At 37.3% G+C, this 21,746-nt stretch overlaps 1 protein-coding gene across 2 annotated transcripts in view; it reads right to left on the reverse strand.

The window, feature by feature from the left end:
- Positions 1 to 1,375: 1,375 nt before the first annotated feature.
- The window catches only part of csgalnact1a (chondroitin sulfate N-acetylgalactosaminyltransferase 1a), a 45,352-nt gene continuing 24,981 nt past the window's right edge, over positions 1,376 to 21,746 (reverse strand). For both annotated transcript variants that reach the window (XM_067433383.1, XM_067433382.1), the window contains 5 exons: positions 20,506 to 20,607; positions 10,148 to 10,326; positions 9,732 to 9,826; positions 8,395 to 8,476; positions 1,376 to 4,696 (listed from right to left, as the gene is read on the reverse strand). In XM_067433383.1, coding sequence (XP_067289484.1) covers positions 4,407 to 4,696; positions 8,395 to 8,476; positions 9,732 to 9,826; positions 10,148 to 10,326; positions 20,506 to 20,607 — 748 coding nt within the window. In that variant the 3' untranslated portion in view covers positions 1,376 to 4,406. The remainder of the gene's footprint in view (positions 4,697 to 8,394; positions 8,477 to 9,731; positions 9,827 to 10,147; positions 10,327 to 20,505; positions 20,608 to 21,746) is intronic.

Genomic DNA, 21,746 nt, shown 5'->3' on the forward strand with positions numbered 1-21,746 from the left:
CATGATCACGCCCATCCGCATTTATAATTAGATCTTTAGCATGAGTCGTCAAAAATACTATCTGATGTACATCAACCTACCAGCAGTGTTGGGTTTAATGAATTACTAAGTAATGAATTACTGTATTTTAATTACCTTTCCCTTGAAAACGTATTTATGAGAGATTGCTCTCATTTGTCTGATGTAATTGCATTAAATAGTGTATAGACTATGGAACAATCTATATAAAACAATAGTGGAATTAACATAAAATGTAATGACTAATGATAAAATGAAAGTGTGTGTGTGTGTGTGTGTGTGTGTCCTAACCTTTTCAATTTAAATACTTTGGTCAGTTCAAGAATAATTTAAGCAATTTTATTTTATTTATTTGAGAGAATTAAAAGTGCAATTTCATGTCTGTCCTTCCTTGTATTGTTCAACTTGATAAGGTACATATGATTATAATAAGTATATTAACAATAATACTATGTTATAATTAGGGTTGGGTACCGAAACTGTATATATAACCATTGTTTTGTGGCTCTTTTTTTAAAGTATTTTTTTGGCACTGGTATCATAAAAAACCCAAATGACACCCAACTATAATTACCCAATTATAATATATTCATTGTAATAAGTAATCCAATACTTTTGAGAGTGAGTAATTAGTACATTAATCCCTTTACACTGTTAAATATATAATTAGTAGCATCTAGTTAATTTTTGTTATAACTTACCCAACACAGCCTATGTTCAACAGATAAGCAATGTTTAAAAAAAAAAAAATTCAGTTAACCTAACTTGAAAAATAACCTATCTCATTTAAAGCTGCAGTCCGTAGTTTTTCCTCTTTGTCGCCATCTCTGTTCGAAAACTGCAATTGTAGCTATTGTCCCAAAAAGTCAGTGATCCTTTAAAGTTAGCAACTTTTTTTAAATTGTGAATTTATAAATAAATACTGTGCTAAAGTTTTATTTTATAAATATTGGATATATTAGTAATAATAATCGTAGCAAATATCTGTAACAATTACAAAAAGAAGGTTCTGAGAAATAGTGAGCAGCAGTAGGCCTAAGATCAGTAGGCCTAATGCAGGCTAGTAATAATTTAAAAATAACAAAATTAGTAAAGGTTGATATTAAGTCAATACAAATATATACATACTCAGTGTATTGTTACAAGTTTTCAAAAATCATATATGCATCATCACAGCGAGAAGCCTACAGAACGGTCATGCAATCTGAAATTGATGCAATACTGCCATCTAGCGGTGAAGGCTACACAAATCATTTCCAGTAGTTGATGATATTAATACATTAAAAAAAACTAACAAAACAAAAATCAATGAAGACGTATGAAAATTAATCACATTCTTTTGCTTTATTTTCAGCTTTGTCCTCACAAAATCTAAATGATTTTTCATTTAGAAATAAATGAGCGAATTTTCCACAAACCAACATTATAAAATACAAATAGACATACAAGCTTTAAGTTTTGGGGTGAAAAACGTCCCCCAATAAATAATTTTTATTTTAAGCTATTATACACCGCTCTATGAAAAAATCAGAGAGCTTTGCGCCTGGTGCCTTTTTATACCTGACAGACATTCTGCCTGAACTTCAATACAATTCTGCTAAATCTGTAAACAAATAAGTATATGGAAGAGTCATTAAATAATCTCTCTAACCTGTTAATATTCATAATACTCATCGAATCCTTCAATACAAAATATCAATCAAATAATGTGGTTCTTGGTCTATAATTTGATTATAAATTAGGATTATTTTATTGGCTAATTTGAGTACATAATGACGTTCCCCTTTAAAACTATCAGGTCACTTGTCACCACTATGTGGCGCCACAACATTAATATATCATGGGTAACAAAAAATAAATGGCAGTTCTTTGAACCGCTCGTCATCAACTCTCAGGACAGTTGTCTAGAAACATGCATTAAGGCCCTTAATCGTGTTACTAAACGATTCACAATTAAAGTTATGTACCCATATTAACAGCAATAAGGCATTTTATTGCATGTAAAAAATATATATTTTAAAGTCACTTGGGCTAAGTACAGAACGCTTTCCGAATCAGCGAAACTCACTGACCACGTGAAGCGCATTACAGACACATCATGTGCTGCATATCGATAACACTGTGGATTATTTGTAGCAACCCAACGAGACTTGTAGGTCCGCTGCACACCCACGCTTGACTGACTTGTCTTTAGGGAATGTCTGTCTACTGCTCTGTTCCCGTGGCGTCTCTTGGTTATCTTATTGTTCGGGTTTGCATATGTGTGTGCGTCAGTCTAACTAAAACCGGCTCTCCACTCTAGGCAGTACTGTCTATTTCCTTCACTTCTCCTCTAATGCATAACAAAAACGAATTCTGTCACCATTTACAAGCCCTAATTTCGTTCCAAACCATTTTTTCCTGTTGTGGAATACAAGGAGAAAATCTGAAGAATATACAGCTCGCTCTTTTCCATGTGATTGCCACTATGAAAGCAGAGCTTTAAAACTTTAAAAAAAAATGCAGCAAAAGTACTTATTTTGACTGGGCTGAACAAGCCAATTTGTCAATTTTAATCGATTCTCATTTTTTTATGACCCAATATCAAGTCTTAAAGGTGCAGTGTGTAAGTTTTAGCGGCAACTAGTGGTGAGGTTGTGAATTGCAATCTCCCACTGCTCACCCCTCCCTTTCTAAGCAAATAGAGAAGCTACGGTGGCGGATACAGGACAAAAATGTTGTCGTCGGAGGGAGCAGAGTGACACTCTGTAGATAAGCATTTTTGTTTGTCCGATTAGGGCTACTGTAGAAACATGACAGCGCAAAATGGCGATTTCACTGTAAGGGAACCCGTGGTGTATGAAGATTGAAAAGGCTCATTCTAAGGTAATAAACACAGCGGTACATTATGTAAGGTCTTTATACACCACTGAAAACATAGTTATGTATATTATATTGCATTTCTGTCAATAGGTCATCATCAATTCTACACACTGCCCCTTTAAATCCAAAGCTGATGTGTGAACAAAACTTCAGTACAATATCTGTAGCGCTTCTCCCATCCAATAAATCGCAATAAGTTTTGTACATTGCTACTTTTGACATGAAACGGTCTCAGCTTTCAAAGTCTGTCCATAATGATATTCAAACAATCATTATACTAGGTCTTCCATTTTGGCACCCTTTCTTGTTGCGTGACAGTGCAAATTGGAAGTTAAAGAGATAGTTCACCCTAAAATAAAAATAAAAAAACTGCCTTCGTTTACCCACCCTAAAATTCTCCCAAACCAATATGAATTTCTTTCTTCTGCTGCTGAACACAAATAGTATATTTTATCGCCACTGACTTCCATAGTTATTTTCCCCCTCATACTATGGAAGTCAATTGTTTGATTCCCGACTTTCTTCAAAATATCTTATTTTGTATTCAGCAGGTGAAAGAAAATCATACAGGTTTGAAACAACTTTTAATTTTTGGGTGAACTATCCCTTTCACTGATCTTCTCTTCCTCTTTACTACAAGTTATAGCATGAAATAAACATGAGCGAACATCAGAAAATATGTTGAAAGAAACAGTACACCATACCAAAATGTATAGTGACATTAAGTCGCTTAATCAGTGTTTCAACAGCGGAAGGACGTCAAAACAGCTTATAAACTATCACATTGTTACATTAAAAAAAAGAAACATTCAATTATTAAAATTGATGGTCAGCTAGAAAAATTACCTCTAGAGAGGAGGATTTTATTAAATGTATGCAGTGCCACAGGCTGATTGCCTCCATGCCACGCCGCATTGAAGCAGTCATTTCTGCAAAAGGATTCCCGACCAAGTATTGAGTGCATAACTGAACATAATTATTTGAAGGTTGACTTTTTTTGTATTAAAAACACTTTTCTTTTATTGGTCGGATGAAATATGCTAATTTTTTGTGATAGGAATTTTGGGTTTTCATGTTGTATGCCAAAATCATCTGTATTAAAACAATAAAAGACCTGAAATATTTCAGTTGGTATGCAGTGAATCTAAAATATATGAAAGTTAAATTTTTATCATTACATTATGGAAAATACTTATCACAATATGCTCATTTTTTTAGAAGGACCTGTAGTAGAAATATAAGATTTTCAGAGTCAAAATCCCAGATCTGTCTCTGATTTGATGAAAAGATTTGACCCAAAAGAATTTTTTTTTTTCTTCAAAATGGACATTTCTGCTTTGAATATAATTTTGGGCTTCATGTGGACCCCTTTTATGATGACTTTATTGTGCAGTGAAAAGAACAACTAGAACATTTCGCTTCCACAGAACGAAGAAAGCCAAATGTCATAAGTTTGAATAAATGAGGACCAAATGTCTTCATGTGAACTATCCCTTAAAGAGCCTGTATAGAAGAGGCAACATCCATCAAGCTTTTTTGGCTCCACTTCGCTGTTTCTGTTTTCGGAGGTGTGCCTCGATCTCGTGTCGGAAGAGCAGCATGCCCAGCTGGCCGTGCGAGGCCTCGTTCATGGCTTTGGACTGCATGCACATCTTGTACTGGTCCGGCGGCAACTCGTCAGCGCAGTGCTTCTCATGCCACAGGTGGAAGAGGCCGCGCGACGGGGCGCGCACTACTAGTAGATTACTGTGGAGGTACTTCCTGTACAGGTGGACGTCCTCGCCGCCCCAGCCTTTAATGTCCACATCGAAACCCCCTGTAAGATTTGGATACAGTCAAAATAGGCATGAACATCATGACATCCCTTGAATAGCAAAATATATTCTGCTATTTGCTCTGTTAACCTGTTAAGCAACTAAATTCCAAAATTCTAGCTATTAAAATAAATAAAAGCAATTATTAAAACAGTTTGTTCCATTATAAGCCGCTTTTCCACTGTCGGGCCAACCGGTTCTAGGAACAGTAAGTAATGGTTCCACTCTTATTCCCACTTGAATGGTATGGCACGATTACAAATTCTTGGCTACCATGGCTGGTAGGATGCGTGTGTGATGTCACCACTTAGGATTTGTCACTTCTCTGGCCAACGGTTTCTCTTTAGCTGGCTAGGCGTGCTATTTGAGCGTTGTTAACACAAATTAATAATAAATTTAAAATAAATATCTGATCATCCTCCTAACACAGTTGCTATATACATCTCATATCTGTAAACTCTTGCATTACCAAGGCAACGACTAGTGTTGGGGAACGTTATTTTTAAAAAGTAATACTTTACAATATTGCAGAACTCCCTAAAAAAGTAACTAATTGCAGTAGTTAGTTACTGTTTGTGTAAAGTAGTCACATTACTTTTGGATTACTTTTCTTTAATAATGAAAAGAGTTATATTTTTGATAGCGAAATTAAAGCTATTTAGCATTAGGGCGCTTGAGTAAATAAATAAATGAAATATGTGGCAGCCGTTGTGTGCAGTTAACGTTCCTTTAACCTGTTGTACTGATGTGATGACTAGTTATAGTTTTGGTGCTAGTAAGCCTATTTAGGGGTGCAGATTAATTCAGGCAGGACTGTGTGTAGACATATTTTATGTGTTATGAGGTGGTCCGCAATTTTTTTTGATTACAAATAGTGGTCCACACAAACAAAACGTTTGAAAACCCATGCTCTAGAACTACAATAACCATCATGTTTACACGGTGGAGACACCTTCTTTCAACATGGGACAGGAGAGCTGCCAGTTAATACATGGGAAAACTTGCACTAAATGACTTGCACTACTTACTTATCTGAAAATGTTGCTCATTTAGAGAAACTTATTTGAAAAAGTTATAATGCATTACTACCTCCAACACTGGCAACAAATTACACATTTGTATCAAATTTCAAAGAGCTTTGTTATCAGCCCCACAGTGGAAAATTAAACCACATCCGTACCAGCTGGGCCGGATCGGCAGGGAATGGGACGATTAAGAAAAGAGAACGGTTTGCCCTGATGGTGGAAAAGTGGCTATAGTCTCAACATGTTCAGCATGCACATTGTCAGGTAACCTTAAAATCTCAATGACTTCTTAAAGGGACAGTTCATCCAAAAATGTATTTGCTCTCCTGTCTTTACAAACTTTTACGACTTTCTTTTTTCTGTGGAAAACAAAAGATTTTCTGAAAAATGTCTTTGTCTAAACCCATCTGACATTTAAACAATTATTCATGGGTAAAGCATTAAATCACAATAAAAGTTTACAATGCTATATTAAATGTTTGATTTGTAAGAAAGTACTGAAAGTAAAAGTTGATTTATACATAATTACTTTACATTTTTATAATCATTTAGCATTAAACATTGTTTAATATTTGTTTAAATTTTGAAACAGTTTACAACAAACATAACTGGTTCAATTATTTTGAGTTCCATGGCGGAAAGAAATGTCATTAGGTAAATGATGACAGACTTTTTGTGTAAACTATCCCTTTAAGAGAAAAAAAAAGGCAGTTAAAAAGAATTTCATTCTTTAGAATCTTGTGTAAATCAGGCAGAAATAGCCTATTTTTTCTATTTATTTAAGGCAGCAACAGCACATTTCAATTTCACTACTGTATTGTTAATGCGGTCAGCTGCAATAATAATACATCCGCAGAAAGAAAATGTTGAATAAACACTTTGTTTATACACATAATCTGTTAAGAGGAAGCTTGAACTTCCCTCAGGACAAACAGCGCTGTTGTCTGTTCCTGTGTTATTGTGTAGGAAAGCTTGTAAATGTGTATTTGTTTAGTCGGAATCTCCTTTTAAACAGTAGTGTATGATATAGCTTATGTATTTGCTTAATTGTGCTTATGAAATAAAGTATTTAATTTCCTTAATGGAGCGCATGGAATTTTGTGATCTGTCTGCTGAGACACCCATGGTCATGTCCATGAAATGCAGGGGCGGATCTAGAAATTTTTTCATGGGGTGGCAACGGGGTGGCATGAGAACTATGAGGGGTGGCAACACTAAATCTTGTGGATTCAAGTATAATATACTTATATTAAACATACTTTATATTTATATGTTGCTCATGCAAGTGGCAAAACATTGAAACATACACCAATGTTAAAATCAAAAACATTTTACATTAAAACTTGATAGAAAAAAATCTAGTTTTTAATTTCTTTCATTTTTAAATCTTTTATAAGAAATGCTGCAGGTCATAAAATACTTTGTTTTGACTGGGGCTAAAAAACAGCCCTGGACTTTCTCCCAAATAGGCCCACCATACAGCCATTCGCCCCAGCCGTGCGCAACAGACAGTATTTTGTGTGTGTGTGCCGAACTGTGCTGCGATTCACCCGAACAACAGTGTGAGAATGAAACATGGACTCGAGAGCGCTCTTGTTCATAACCTGCGTATTCGTTTTTGCCGATTGTAATGAATTTAGTTCAATAAAAGTAACGCATCTGTAGGCTAAGTGGTGATGGTGTTAATGATTTACCTCAGAATCAGATATGAGCAAGAGTGAGCTTCAGTGCATCGCTTGGACTGCAGAGACTGTGCTCAGTGAAAAAATGCACTTTTCATTTGAACTGGAGTTTAATAAAAGTTAAGCAGAAAATATGGTATAATATAGCTTATTTAGGCTATAACTAGGCCTACATTTGTTTCAGAGTAATGCTATTGTTAACCCTTTTCTCCCTATTAATGTTTGCTGCTGCATCCTCTATGGCTGATTTCAATTTATCAGATAAGACTTTAAATTATATGCATCTGTGGTGAAATAAGATTTTCACTTCAATAATCAGTGCTGACGCATCGCTCCTGGAGGCACTGCCGGACTGCATAGGGTTGCAGTGTGAAAGCTGTTCTCCGTTAACATGGGTAACGTTACGGGAAAAAATAAATACGTACCGCAAACAGACTGTGTGAAACCGGCAGTAGAGGTGTATTGAACGTGTATTGAACAGAGTATTGAACGTTGCGGATCACTAAGCAGTTCTTGAGTAATTTGTTTGAACAACAATAGAAAGACTTATTTTCTTGCTATTATCTCATCAAATTGAAGCGCCGCTGATGTAAATCGGTAGAGGAAACTATTTATATTGAATACATTGGGAATTTGGGATACACTGCTGGGGTGGCAGATGGAGTGGCAATGGTTTTTCTTAGGGTGGCAGTTGCCACCCCATGCCACCCCGGTAGATCTGCCCCTGATGAAATGCATATACTGACTATACTAAACACTCTTATTAATTATTAATATCAGCCATTGTTGTATCAGGTACGTTACACATGTCCACACAGGTAATCGGTTAAGTCATGAGAACTGCTTGATTCTCACAGGTAAGACCTCTTGTGTAATCTGAGATTATTATTTGACAGTTAATGCTGTTGACAGTAATTTTACTTTTACATACTGCCTCTACATAAGTGTTTCAAGTGCTTTTGCATACAAAATGACGTTAAAAAGAACGTTTACCTATATTGATGAAATCGGATCTGTATTGGCAGGTCATTCCAAAGCCAAAGTCCCTCCAAAAGCCAGTGTCTTTCTTAATGATCTGTAAAAGAATGAATCCTAATGAGTATGAACACTAATAATCCTTTATAATTGTCTACTACTGTCTGTTGTCTTATGTCTCATTCACAGTCCAATATTATCACTTGCCAAGTGCCAAATGTGTGTAAACATTTATTTGGTGAGTAAATAAAACTGCCAGTTACCAGTAACTATATAACAAATTCAAAGAATGATGGTGATTTACACAAGAATTTCAACAAGTGTTAAAGGTGCATTACGTAATAGTGATAGCTAGTGGTTGAAAAGTAGCCTAGAAATCTAGACGCACCCTAGCGGCAGCAAATCTAATCTGCCACGAGTATCGTCTAGCAACTCTCAATACACTTCTGAGCTGTAAAAGCCAAACTCTGGTCGGGCCAATCAAATCGTGTATAGAGTCAGTGGGCGGGCTTCGCCGGTGTTGTAAAAAAAAAAGAATTTAAGGATACACAGAGTACTTACCAACATGATCTTAATTTCTGAGAGAAATAGTGAAGGTGAATGTATATATACGAACAAGCTCTCCGTTTAGGATTAGAACAAATTCAACCCAAAGCACCTTTGATGATATGACGTGGATGATGAGCTCAAATGTTGTGGGCAGGGGTGAGTTCGGCTGGCATCCAGGCTAATTCTTTTCAGCTTTTTGCTCAAAATGTTACTTTTTTATGAAACTTACCCATATTCAAGTGTTTATAAAAAAGGAATGCATAAAACTTGTTTAAAAGCAGAAGGCTGTTCTTTCTTTTGATGCATTTCATGTTCAGATATTCATACAACAAAATATTCTGGGGGCCATGAAATGTTTGTGAAAATTATTAAAAAAAATGCTGCCGGTGGCTGGCAACCTTTTTAAAAGAGAGCGAGACGGAGACTAACTTGTATATGTTTTGCCCTTGTTTATCTATAATATTCATGGTAATAGCTAAATAATACCCCTCTACTAAGAGCTAATAATATATTTTTTTATATACCTATCGCAAAATACATAGTCATGGCCATTAAGAAATATTTGGGCCAATAGATTTTCTCAATTCAATCAGCATTTGTGGGTGTGGTAAAATGTCATTTTGTCCCATAGCCTCAAGTCAGCTTTCCGCATTATCAGTACATTTCATCAAGCTCTTTATTATCTACACGTCCAGAATATCAATGCCAAACGACCGTGATGATTGTGTGTTCCATCACAATGCTGCAATTAATCACATCAAACTTGATGAAGCATTTTAATCTCCTCATGAAATGAGTTGCATTACCAGCTGCTGTTCCACAGGGGGGATGTGATCGTGGCTGCCGTAGATTACAGCTGGGTTGTACTGGCTGAAGAGAACAGGGTAAAACACTTTCTTTCCTAAAACAGAGTAAGACACAGCCATCACACAGCTGGCTATGATACGAACACGGCACTCAAGCCCTTTATTAGATGGTCATCCTCTCTCTTAAATAGTCTCAGAAACAATATAAATGTATTTACACTACCGTTCAAAATTTTGGAGTAAATAATGTATTCCTCTGATGCAAGGCTGAATGTCACAAGATCCTTCAGAAATTATTCTACTATAAGGATTTGCTGCTCAGGAAATATTATATACCTGATTATTATCAATGTAGGCCATTTTTAAGTGTCCAAAATTGTTTTAGGCTATATATAGTGTTTCCTCTTTTCCCTCACCGGGCTGTGCATTAAGGCGGCATGTGTTCAGGAAGTCGGCTGTGAAGATTATGTCCACGTCACAGAAAAAGAGCAGGACATTGCCTCCCTTCCAGGCACGAGCGCCCACATCCAGCCCTCGACCCCGAGAAAACTCCTCGTTCAGCTGGATCAGAGTGAAGTTACGGAAGTGCAGCTCCCTGCAACCAGACACATGAAAAATCACAGACTGTCTCATAACTGTCACGTTCTCTCATTGATAAGCATTACAAACAGGACAGCCAACAATTATACTTTGTTCTTCAACAACATCTGTTTTTCTGGAAACGATGCAACACCAATAGGAAACACTATCATAAGCATCTACAGACCTTCAAGACTATGTCAAGATCAATTAAAATATCAGATCATTTTACCTTTTTTTTTGTTTTTACCTTCAAGAGTACCTATTATGCTTTCTTTAGTGTTATGATGCTCTTTGAGCATTAAAAATGTCTGCAAAGTCACAAAGGGAGTTATTCTCTGTATTAGTGCGCACTGTTTCTGACCTTCCTGAAACGCCTCGATTTTAGTCTTGATTTTTATTCTGGCAACGAACACATCACAATATCCCTCATTTAAATAATTCCCGCCCAAGGCATATGCAGAATAAAGGGGGCGAGGTCTGTTTGAGTTGCGATAAGACTGTGTTAAAACTTGCGATTATGTTAAGGGGAGTGACATTTCCCAAACACACTCGGAGCGGTTGACCAATCACCCCACACTGGTCCAACCGACCAATTAGAGCAAAGTGAGGGGCTTTGAGACAGGAACTAAACAGAGCGTTTCTGACACACTGGGTGCCGTTAAATATGTGAAAAATCATGGGTTTTTTTTACATTCAAGCATGAAACCCTATTCTAGTAGAGCCCAAAAACTAAATCAAGACTTTGAAAAAGGGTATAATATGGCCCCTGTAAAACTTTTTTTTATCTTAACTATATTTAAAATCGTTTGACAGTCATTTTGTTTTTCAAAAGCATGAGAATCCAACATGAATACAAAGAGTACTTTACCACTAAAAGTAAGCCGCACTAAATATACATGTTTTACTGTCTGTTGGGGGGTGGGTGGGGGGGTATCAAGTCAATTGTGATGGTAGTGAAAGATGTGCTGTGATTGATGGCGGGTGCAGATTTTACAGCGTGACCTGCATCAATTCTAGCAGATAGAGGGAATAACAGGCATCCTCAGCGAGTCTATGTGACTATGAATACAATCAGCAGCATAGACACAAGATGATTAAAGTGTAATGTGCTGGGCTTGAGCCAAGCTGATATATAAAAGCTCAATACCACACACACACACACACACACACACACACACACACACGTCGCAGGAAAAGCTACTTCCTTTATATCACTAACAATGCAACACCACAAAATATCAACCACTACAGACTAATTGAGATCTTACAACTGTTTTTGAGTTTGGGGTAAGACCTTTCTTTGGAAGAAATTAATACTTTTAATCAGGAGTACACATGAATTACTCAAAATTAATGACATTTGTAGGGTTACAAAACATTTGTTTTTCAAATCAATGCTGTTCAAAAATCAAATCAAAAGCAGGAAAAATGGGCAAGCGTAAGGATTTGAGCACATCTGACAAGGGCCAAATTGTGATGGCTAGAAGACTGGATCAGAGCATCTCCAAAACTGCAGCTCTTGTGGGATTTTTCCGGTCTGCAGTGGTCAGTATCTATTATAAGTGGTCCAAGGCAAACAGTGGTGAACCGGCGACAGGGTCATTGGTGGCCAAGGCTCACTGATGCACGTGGGGAGCGAAGGCTGGCCCGTGTGGTCCGATCAAACGATGAGCTACTAAGTTAATGCTGGTTCTGATAGAAAGGATTGCACTACGGGAAGAAGGCAAGCAGGCAAGGGCAGTGTGATGCTTTGAGCGATGTTTTTCTAGGAAACCTTGGGTCCTACCATCCATGTGAATGTTACTTTCACACGTACCACCTTGCCTAAGTATTGCTGCCAACCATGTACACCCTTTATTGGAAACAGTAATAAAGGGTGTACTTCTGGTGGCCGTGGCCTCTTTCAGCAGGATAATACGTCCTGCCACAAAGCAAAAATGGTTCAGGAATGGTTTGAGAAGCACAGCAACGAGTTTGAGGTGTTGACTTGGCCTCCAAACTCCCCAGATTTCAATTCAATCGAGCATCTGTGGGATATGCTTGGTCCCATCCATGGAGGCCCCACCTCACAATTTACAGGACTTAAAGGATCTGCTGGTAATCTTGATGCCAGATTCCACAAAACACCCTCAGGGGTCTAGTGGAGTCCATGCATCGACGAGTCAGGGCTGTTTTGGCAGCAAAAGTGGGAACAACACGATTAACACAACAATGTTATGCCTGGTGTGTGTGTATATTTTATATATATTATACATCATAAAAGTTTTAATGCATTATTTATGCCTTGTCTCATGACTAAATTTAACCACAGATATAATGCATTATAATACTTACTGATTCATTACACCTTTAGAAAATATAATGCATTAAAACATATAACAAATAACCAATTTCAGATGCAACAAGTAATCTGCAAATATTACAGAGCATTTTAACTTTGGTTACAATTATTTATTAAAAGATTTAATGCATTATAATGTACATTATGAATACCTTTATAATGCATTATACATAAAGGATTTAAGTAAAGTGTGCCAATGATTTCTGAAAGATCAAGTGACACTAAATACTAGAGTAATGATGCTGAAAATTCAGCTTTGATCAATGGAATAAATGACATTTTAAAATATATTCAAACAGAAAAAAGTAATTTTAATTTAACATTTTACAATATCCTTACTGTATTGTTTTTTCTTTCAAAACCATAAAAAATACCGACCTCAAACTTTGATTTGGTGGCAAACGTAAAGTTTTAAACATTAAAACAGTTTTAATAAGGACACAAAAAGAAAGAAAATATGTTATCCATTACCAAGCAATAAAACACTGGAGCCACAAGCATTCAGACACTAGAAAATGCTTGTAAAGCACCTGTCACATGTGCCCACTGCTCTTATTGGCCCAATACAAAATATAGGCCAGCATGTCTGACTAAAATAAAAAAAAGCACCTACTTTCCCTGACCGAGATTCATAACCCACCAAAACACTGCTGCAGCACATGGGAGTCACACTGAATAAATACATTTAAAACCAGTCATTGTTAACATACTCGGCAAAAATGTTCAAGAGCCACTAGTCGTGAAGATTTAAAGCAGTTACAAATAGCAGGCAAACTAAATTTGATTTAAGTCACATTAGCGGAACAAATTTGGAAAAGAGCCTGGGGCATTTCAGCATGCATGCATGTGATTCAATTCGCCATCAGCCAAAAAAACGACAATATTTCTCTGTATGATACTGACTTGTTTTCAAAGGCTGTCTATGATAGAGAGCACTTCAGCTCATACATAGACATACACATGCTGTCCTAGTTAAACCAGGGAGGACATAATATAGATCTCTACTGTTTCATATGGCTAATTATAATCACTAAAAGTTAACTAAACCCTAAACCCACTTTTGCAAATCTAAACTTAGCCTGGTTTTTATTAGATTTAGCTCAATTCTAGAGAGAAATCTGTCGCGAATTATTCCGAAATGAATATACATGCAGGTATTAGCATGTCTGATCACTTCAGGGTGATGTTTAATGGTAGATATATCATAATGAGTACTTGGACTATAAGCGTCAACATCAATATTAACATCACAGCGTCGACATCATCAATATTAACATGAACCAGGTTTATATAATGCAGTGTTACTTACACTCTCCTCTCTTCCCCTTCTCAAATGAACACAAATTATTCATGTGTATTGACTGACTTTGCCCGGCGGATACCGATATCACATCTACCCATTTCTGTGAGGACTGACACTGATGATCTTAGCAGTGAAAGATCTACAGATTCTCAACAGCAATGTGTTGTGTGTAGCTTCAAGAGAGCGAACACATGGTTTTTTGTTTTGTTTCCTTTATACACTGATCAGGCATAACATTATGACTTCCTAATAGCATGTTGTTCCCAGTTTTGGAGCCAAAACAGCTCTGACCCATCAAGGCATAGACCCCACTAGACCCCTGAGGGCGTGTTGTGGTATCTGGCACCAAGATGTTAGCAGCAGATCTTTTAAGTCCTGTAAGTTGCGATGTGAGGCCTCCATGGATCAGATTTCTTTGTTCAGCACATCCCACAGATGCTCAATTGGATTGAGATCTATGGAGTTTGGAGGCCATCACCTTAAACTTGTGCTCCTCAAACCATTCCTGAACCATTTTTGCTTTGTGGCAGGTGTATTATCCTGCTGAAAGAGGCCACAGCCAACCAGAGGATACTGTTTCCATGAAAGGGTGAACATGGTCTGCAACAATGCTTAGGAAGGTTGTATGTGTCCAGGTAACATCCACATGGATGGCAGGACCCAACGTTTTCAGGCAGAACATCGCCCAAAGCATCACACTACCTCCACTGGCTTGCCTTCTTCCTTTAGTGCATCCTGGTGCCGTGTGTTCCCCAGGTAAGTGACGGATGCACCCGGCCATCCACGTGATGTAAAAGAAAATGTGATTTGTCACCTTCTTCCATTGCTCTGTGGTCCAGTCCTGATGCTCATATGCCCACTGTTGCCGCATTCGGTGGACAGCGGTCAGCATGGGCACCCGACTGGTTTCTAGCTGTGCAGCTTAATACACAACAAACTGTGATGCACTGTGAATTTTGACAATTTTCTATCAGAACCAGCATTAACTTCTAGAGCAATTTGAGCTATAGTAACTCGTCTGTTTGATCGGACCACATGGGCCAGCCTTCGCTCCCCACGTGCATTAGTGAGCCTTGGCCATCCATGACCCTGTCACTGCTTCAGCACTGTTCCTGCCAAGGACCACTTATGATATATACTGACCACTGCAGACCGGGAACACCCCACAAGAGCTGCAGTTTTGGAGATGCTCTGATCCAGCATTCAAGCCATCACAATTGGGCCCTTGTCAAACTCACTCAAATCCTTACGCTTGCCCATTTTTCCTGCTTCTAACACATCAACTTTGAGGACAAAATGTTTACTTGCTGCCTATTATATCCCACCCACTAACAGGCGCCGTGATGAAGAGATAATCAGTGTTATTCAATTGACCAGTCATAGTGTTATGCCTAATCAGTGTTTGTATATTTTATTCATGCAATTTGTTATGATATTTTTATAATACTAGTTATTTTCCTGACCTTGCAATGCTTGCTATTGTTGCTTAATTTTAAAATTGTGTGGTTTCAAGAGATTTTTTATCTTCAAAAGTAAAAGATACAAGATATTGTTTCCAAGGATTTTAACATCACAGGACGATTTATAGAAGCTTTTTTCCACCTACAGCTGCACTGTAAAAAAAAAAGAAAAAAAAGATTGTGATATTAGTGGTAAAAGACAGTAAAAATATGACCGCAAAAACCTTTTAATCGTTTTAACAGTCAGTTTCCTTACTACAATAAATAACTGTTATCTAACATGACATTTAATATAATTCCACAGTAAAATACTGTTTTTGTAAATGTAAAAGCACAATTTGTCAATGTCACATGGTTTTTCACTGTAAATAATGCATTCCAAGAATTTCCTGCGTGGCACTTGCCATTTGATGTATTTCTGTTGAAATAATTGATTCTTCTTAGTTTTTTATATTAGTATAGGTTGGTATATTAACATTATATTAGTTAATGAAATACTGTATGTTTTATTACTGTAAATTTAAGTTAAAACCTAAGAAGTTGCTACCGTATTTTGTATGGTAAATTTCTGACACCCACAGCTGCCAGTTTTACAGTATGTGGTATAATAACACTTGCTGGATTTGTGCTGGTCAGACGAAGAAGTACATAATTTTATCATCATAATTTTGTCTTCTGCTTTTCTCTGTCAACATTTCAGGCTAATTGAAGACTTTTAAAAGTACGTGTTTTAATGGTGGTAAAGAAATGCAACGTTTATTGGTTAAAGAGCTGAAGATCTTTCTTTTTATGGGAAAACGTTTGAACAAAGTCTTGAGGATGATTTTGTGTGATGAGCACATTACTAACAGTACTGTAAATAACCGAGGAAAGGAGTATGTTTTACTGAAACACTTCAAAAGGTTTAGAGGCTTTTCATTTTTAAGGGAGAAGCATGTTTTGCCGACATTAAGTTGTCCTTGGTGTTCCTGGTCGAGACTCGAGAATGGTGCAATGTCAAGGTCATTGGGTCAATTCCCAGAGAACACGCCAGTTCACATAATTCACATCACAAATGCAATTCATTTCGGGAAAAAGTTTCTTTCAAATACATAAATGTAAATACTTTCAGCACCACACACAGGCAAGGGCTAAAGCTAACTAGGGAAACGATGAAAACAAATAACTGTAATGTTCATGTAAAAATAGCTTAAGGCGGCAAAAGCGACTCTTGGTGATGTGGGATTCAAGCTCAACTTTATGCAAATGATCAGTCAGCCAATGCAGCATAAGGTTGCAGTAGCTGTCAGATACTGTATGGAGTGTGTGCAAAAGAAAGTTAATAGCAACTGAGCAATTTTCCTCTTCTCAATGATTTTTCTCTGCCCACATACAGGGACATAAATCACGAAAATGATGTGTGGAAAATTGTGTCAAAACTTGCGGGCATTCCAAGTGGGTTTGATTCATGGATTTATAGTCATTCATCTTGTTTATGATATGATGCATTATCTACTGCAGCATTACATTTACAAATGCTTTCTCCCTCAGAATTTTTATCAGCTAGAAACTGAGTATTAGGCGACATAAAATGACATTTAATTTTTAACCATCACAAGTTGTGGTCAGACAATCAATGATTATGCCTAGTTGTGCAGCTCACCTAAAACATTATGGTAAGTAGCAGTAGAAACACCCAAATTCAGGACACACAAGGTGAAAAGGTGAACCACAGAAAGACAATAATTGTGGTTACAATACAGTGCAGGGCTACACTGGAAATGTTTTTTGAAGACGTAAATAAAACAAACTTTTTTTGTGTTTAACTTCATGAGAGCACCACGAAGCATGCACATTGTGTTTACGCGAGAGCAGACGTTGTGTGAATGTGCGTCGCTGATTAACATTTTGTAAATAAAGTGTTTTTTTTTTTTTTTTTTTTGGCGAAAACAAAACACTTATGTCACATCACAAAATTAAGGTTAACTCACTGGAGTCACATTTTTACTGGTTGGATTACTTGTCTTTGCTACACTTCTGAGGCTTGAAAGTAGTAGTTGCATAGACTGTCAATGGAGGGACAAAATAAGCTCTCAGATTTCAAAAGATGAATGAAAGTCTTACAGGTTTGGACTGACATGAGGGTGATTGATTACTGACAGAATTTTCATTTTTGGAATTTTCATCTAACCCGTTTACTTGTATTTGAGGAAAGTTACTTAAATAAATGAAGATATTTGCATTCAGGGGTGCTGGGAAATTACAAACAATTAGCTCTAGATGTCTGGAAGAGAGCTGGAATAAATAAGAAGGTAATTGTGGAGAATCCACTTAGTCTGAAGTGCAGGAATAATTAAGCTTCCTTGATTTCTGGACCAGAGAGAAGCCAATGAATTCCCACAGAACGAAGAAGAGCTGTGCTGATTATTGGCCCTTGCCTATCCTGAAAGGTACAAAGCCATGATTGCATTTTCATTTCTTTAAAAAAATCCACTCTAAAAGTGTCCCTTTATGTCGGAACAACCTGGTCAAGGAAGATAGGTCTGAAAACCTATGCTTCAATGGTTCTCCACAAAGAGAAAAGCCATTTTTTCCCTGTGAATTGAGAGATATCTTATCCGCTGCAATGCAGGGAGGTTTCCAGCATGACCTTGGCTGAATTCCAGGCAATCTACTGCTCCGTTGATTTCATCTGCCTCCGAGCAGCATCTGAAGTGACCTGTTATTTTCACACCCGATGGAGGTCAGAGTCTCTGCAGTCTAACAGTGCAGATTCACTGACCTCCAATCTGTAATCATGATAGTGCCGCTAACCCCAGCTGTGCTCTCATGATTACAGATTGGAGGTCTGTGTGCCAGTGCGATTGATAATGACAAATAGTCAAAGAATAATAGAAAACGTCTCGTGTTATGTCTCTCTGAGAAGGGGAACTTCAACACTGTTTTGGGTTGACTGTATAGGGAAACGCCATCTGTAGCACGTGTAACAAACAGCAATTTCACTAGCCACAATTTTGCTGTTTGTAAATGACATTTTATATGATTGAAGTTGACTTTAGCATGCTTAAATTACTTTAAGTATTTTAAGTCATCAACTTACTTTAAATTACTTTGAGTCATTTTACTTGATTTAGAAGATTTAAAACCCTTTCAAACTTTCAAATGCAGAGTAAACACCCAAATCAAGACTATAATCAATGCTGAATTTGGGATTTTCCTTAGTTGTCACATTTGAAATATATCAGTCTGTGTGTAATTAAAGGGCTACTTCAGTGCTGGGAAGATGAACCTGTATTTAAACTGGGTCATCAATGCAGTAGAAATGTGAATTATTTTTGAATTTGGTGCCTTCTAGACTGAGAAAAGACACAAAATATATTTTTGTCTCATGGGGATGAAAGACTACTATTCCCAGAATGCTTCGCTGCCCTGTGAGGCCACTCCCAAAGCCCATTCCCAACTTGTTTACTGTGACTGAGTTGAAGAAGACACTACAATTAAAAACTGAACGTGTCTATTCAATGTAATGAGTGAGTCACCGCGCGAGTATCAGCACTGAGCACTAACTGCACGAGTGATGAGAGCTGAGGTAATCGCGACTACACTCGCGGCATACATTTACAACACGAGTTCAATCTGGCGCGTTTCAGTTCATGCCTTTGCAAGCTTAATTTTCATAGAAATTAATTTGAGAAGTTAAAAGACTTACATTGCTCACCATAGCTCCGTTTAAATGAGTGCCTGTAGCTGCAAGCTGAGCTCTCCCTGCGAACTGAGTGTAATCTCCCATCCCCCATGCGGATTCAAAACATGCGGAAATGGCTCCCTCTGCTGGCTGTAGTCTTTAGCCTTTGGGCAAACATTCCTCCTATGATGCAAATATCATCAATTTGCATCATAGGATGAATTTTTCCAGAAATAAAATGCATAAATCTCTCGTCTCAGGGGGATATGAGGGGGGAAAGCACAATCATTTGAATATACTCCAGGGTTTCTACTGATACAAAGCCACATGCTAATCGCTGAAGTAACCCTTTAATGAATGTAATATACAAGTTTTACTTTTTGAATGGAATTAGTGAAATAAATCAACTTTTTGTTGATATTCTTATTATATGACCAGCACCTGAATGTGGATGTATATGTATATGTGTATTTTATCAGATACAGTAGGTTTATTTGATATGTATACATTTATTTAAGGTTGTTTGATTAACATTAATGACAGACAGGTATTTAACTGGGCTGAATGCATGGACGTAATATTCTGACACGTATCCAGTTATTACCACACTGTTTACGTATACTTCAGCCTAGCCGACTTTGTTCATGCAAGATACTCCCAACAACTGACATTTTGACATTTGTGTGCACGTGTATTTGACTATTCAGGCGCAAGGAGAACTGATCACGCATGCGACAGAGAAAGAGCTTCTGTTGTGTGTCATTCAGCATGATTCCGCCTATCCTGCCTTCACTAACTGCAAGTTAATCGATAAAGTAAGTGAATTGTAATTTTGTGGTACGACGGTCTTGGAATTTCATTTGGCTGTAGGCTAAAATTATATTCAACCTGCCAAAAGTGTCTAATGTGAGTGGCTGTCTTACCCCCCACAGCTGAAATCTACCCTCATTTGGTGGGCTGGCGGGTGTCAATGTCAAGCCCTGTTTAACACCTCTCAAAAATGTATGCATACATCTCATAAAAAATTCAAGCTGACTCTGCATTTGATTATTACTCAGTATATCATCATCATCATCATCATAATAATCATCTTTTATTAATAAATCTCATTCAGCATTTTAATATATTCATGAAGATGGACATTTTAAGTCTTGCTTGATTTATAAATTAAAGGAATTATTCATGTCGATTAACCCTATCTATGTAGATTTTCTGATAGCAGAAGCTGAGTGTGTTCATTTGATCAGTTTCAGATCTACAGTTTGGACAATACCCATAATGCATTCGGGATTACTGGAAGGAACTTATGACACCCATCTAGTTCCTTTTTGTTTAACTGTATTTCTCAGCCTTAACCTCAGCCTTATCTGGTCTTTTGTGTTAATACAAACACTTCCGCACACACATAAATTAACATGTCATACCTCGATGTGTTCTCCAAGGTTCCTTTGACCTCATTCATCTGATCTTTGCCAAAGTAAACCACGGTAAGGTGCACTCGCCCGTCTTGCTTCACACAAACCTCTCTGTAGACATGCACAGAAACAGAAACAAACACACACTTAGGCCAATCTCCAGCTGCACCAGCTCAAAAGGAATATTGTCTGAAAACTGAGAAAGATAAAACAGAGGAGGACACATATAATAAGTGGTAAACAGATATATTTAAATACTATTAGATTTCCAAGGCTTGTTTTCATTAAAGTGCCACATTATGCTTTTTTTTAAATAGTACCTTTTGTGTAGTGTGTAGCTGTTTGTGAACATAAAATGTCTGAAAAGTTTTAAAAATCAAAGTGCACAACATATAAAGTTATTGGGTCAGATTTACTAACAGCTTGTGCCAGCACAAACCCACTTTAGGTGTTACAGTACTAATGTCAGACACGTAGTGAAAAAAAGATTAATCACAACAGACTGGGCCATCTGACCAATCGGAGAAGAGCAGTCCAGTCACAACAGACTGGGCCATCTGACCAATCGGAGCAGAGAGACTAATCACAACAGACTGGGCCATCTGACCAATCGGAGAAGAGCAGTCCAGTCACAACAGACTGGGCCATCTGACCAATCGGAGCAGAGAGACCAATCACAACAGACTGGGCCATCTGACCAATCAGAGCAGAGGAAATGAGGGTTTTAGAGAAACTAAAGAGAAATTAAAGCGTTTTTTTACTTGGATGCATGTAAATCTATTGTAGGAGACAATACAAAACAAAAACAGCATAATAGGGTCACTTTAAAAACAACTAATTATTCATAACTGATGTACTATTATGGTGATGCCTAATCAAAATATTTTGCATTACTGAAAAGAAAAAAAAACTATACAAAGCACTGTGGATACAGAGTATCATGAAAGTATGTTTAAAAAAAAAATATGCAGCATAATTATGAACGTTATAAATCCCAGAATGCACTGACTGCAATGAGCTCAGTGGGGGAAAAATATGCAAGATGAAAAAGAGCTATTGAGTCTAGGCCTTGAAACGCAGATTTTGACAAGACAAGCTCACCCTACGGGGCACTGCAATCGCAACACACAAGGACTGCAGTGCTAGCGTGAAATTCCTGATCTGAAGCAGCCACATTCTGATAGAAGTGAGGCAAGTGTTTCAAGAAGATCCTAAACATGATCTTTTTATGTCCGTTGCACAATAAAGGC

This window comes from Pseudorasbora parva, chromosome 23, assembly GCF_024679245.1.
Source record: "Pseudorasbora parva isolate DD20220531a chromosome 23, ASM2467924v1, whole genome shotgun sequence".
In the NCBI taxonomy this organism is placed as follows: domain Eukaryota; kingdom Metazoa; phylum Chordata; class Actinopteri; order Cypriniformes; family Gobionidae; genus Pseudorasbora; species Pseudorasbora parva.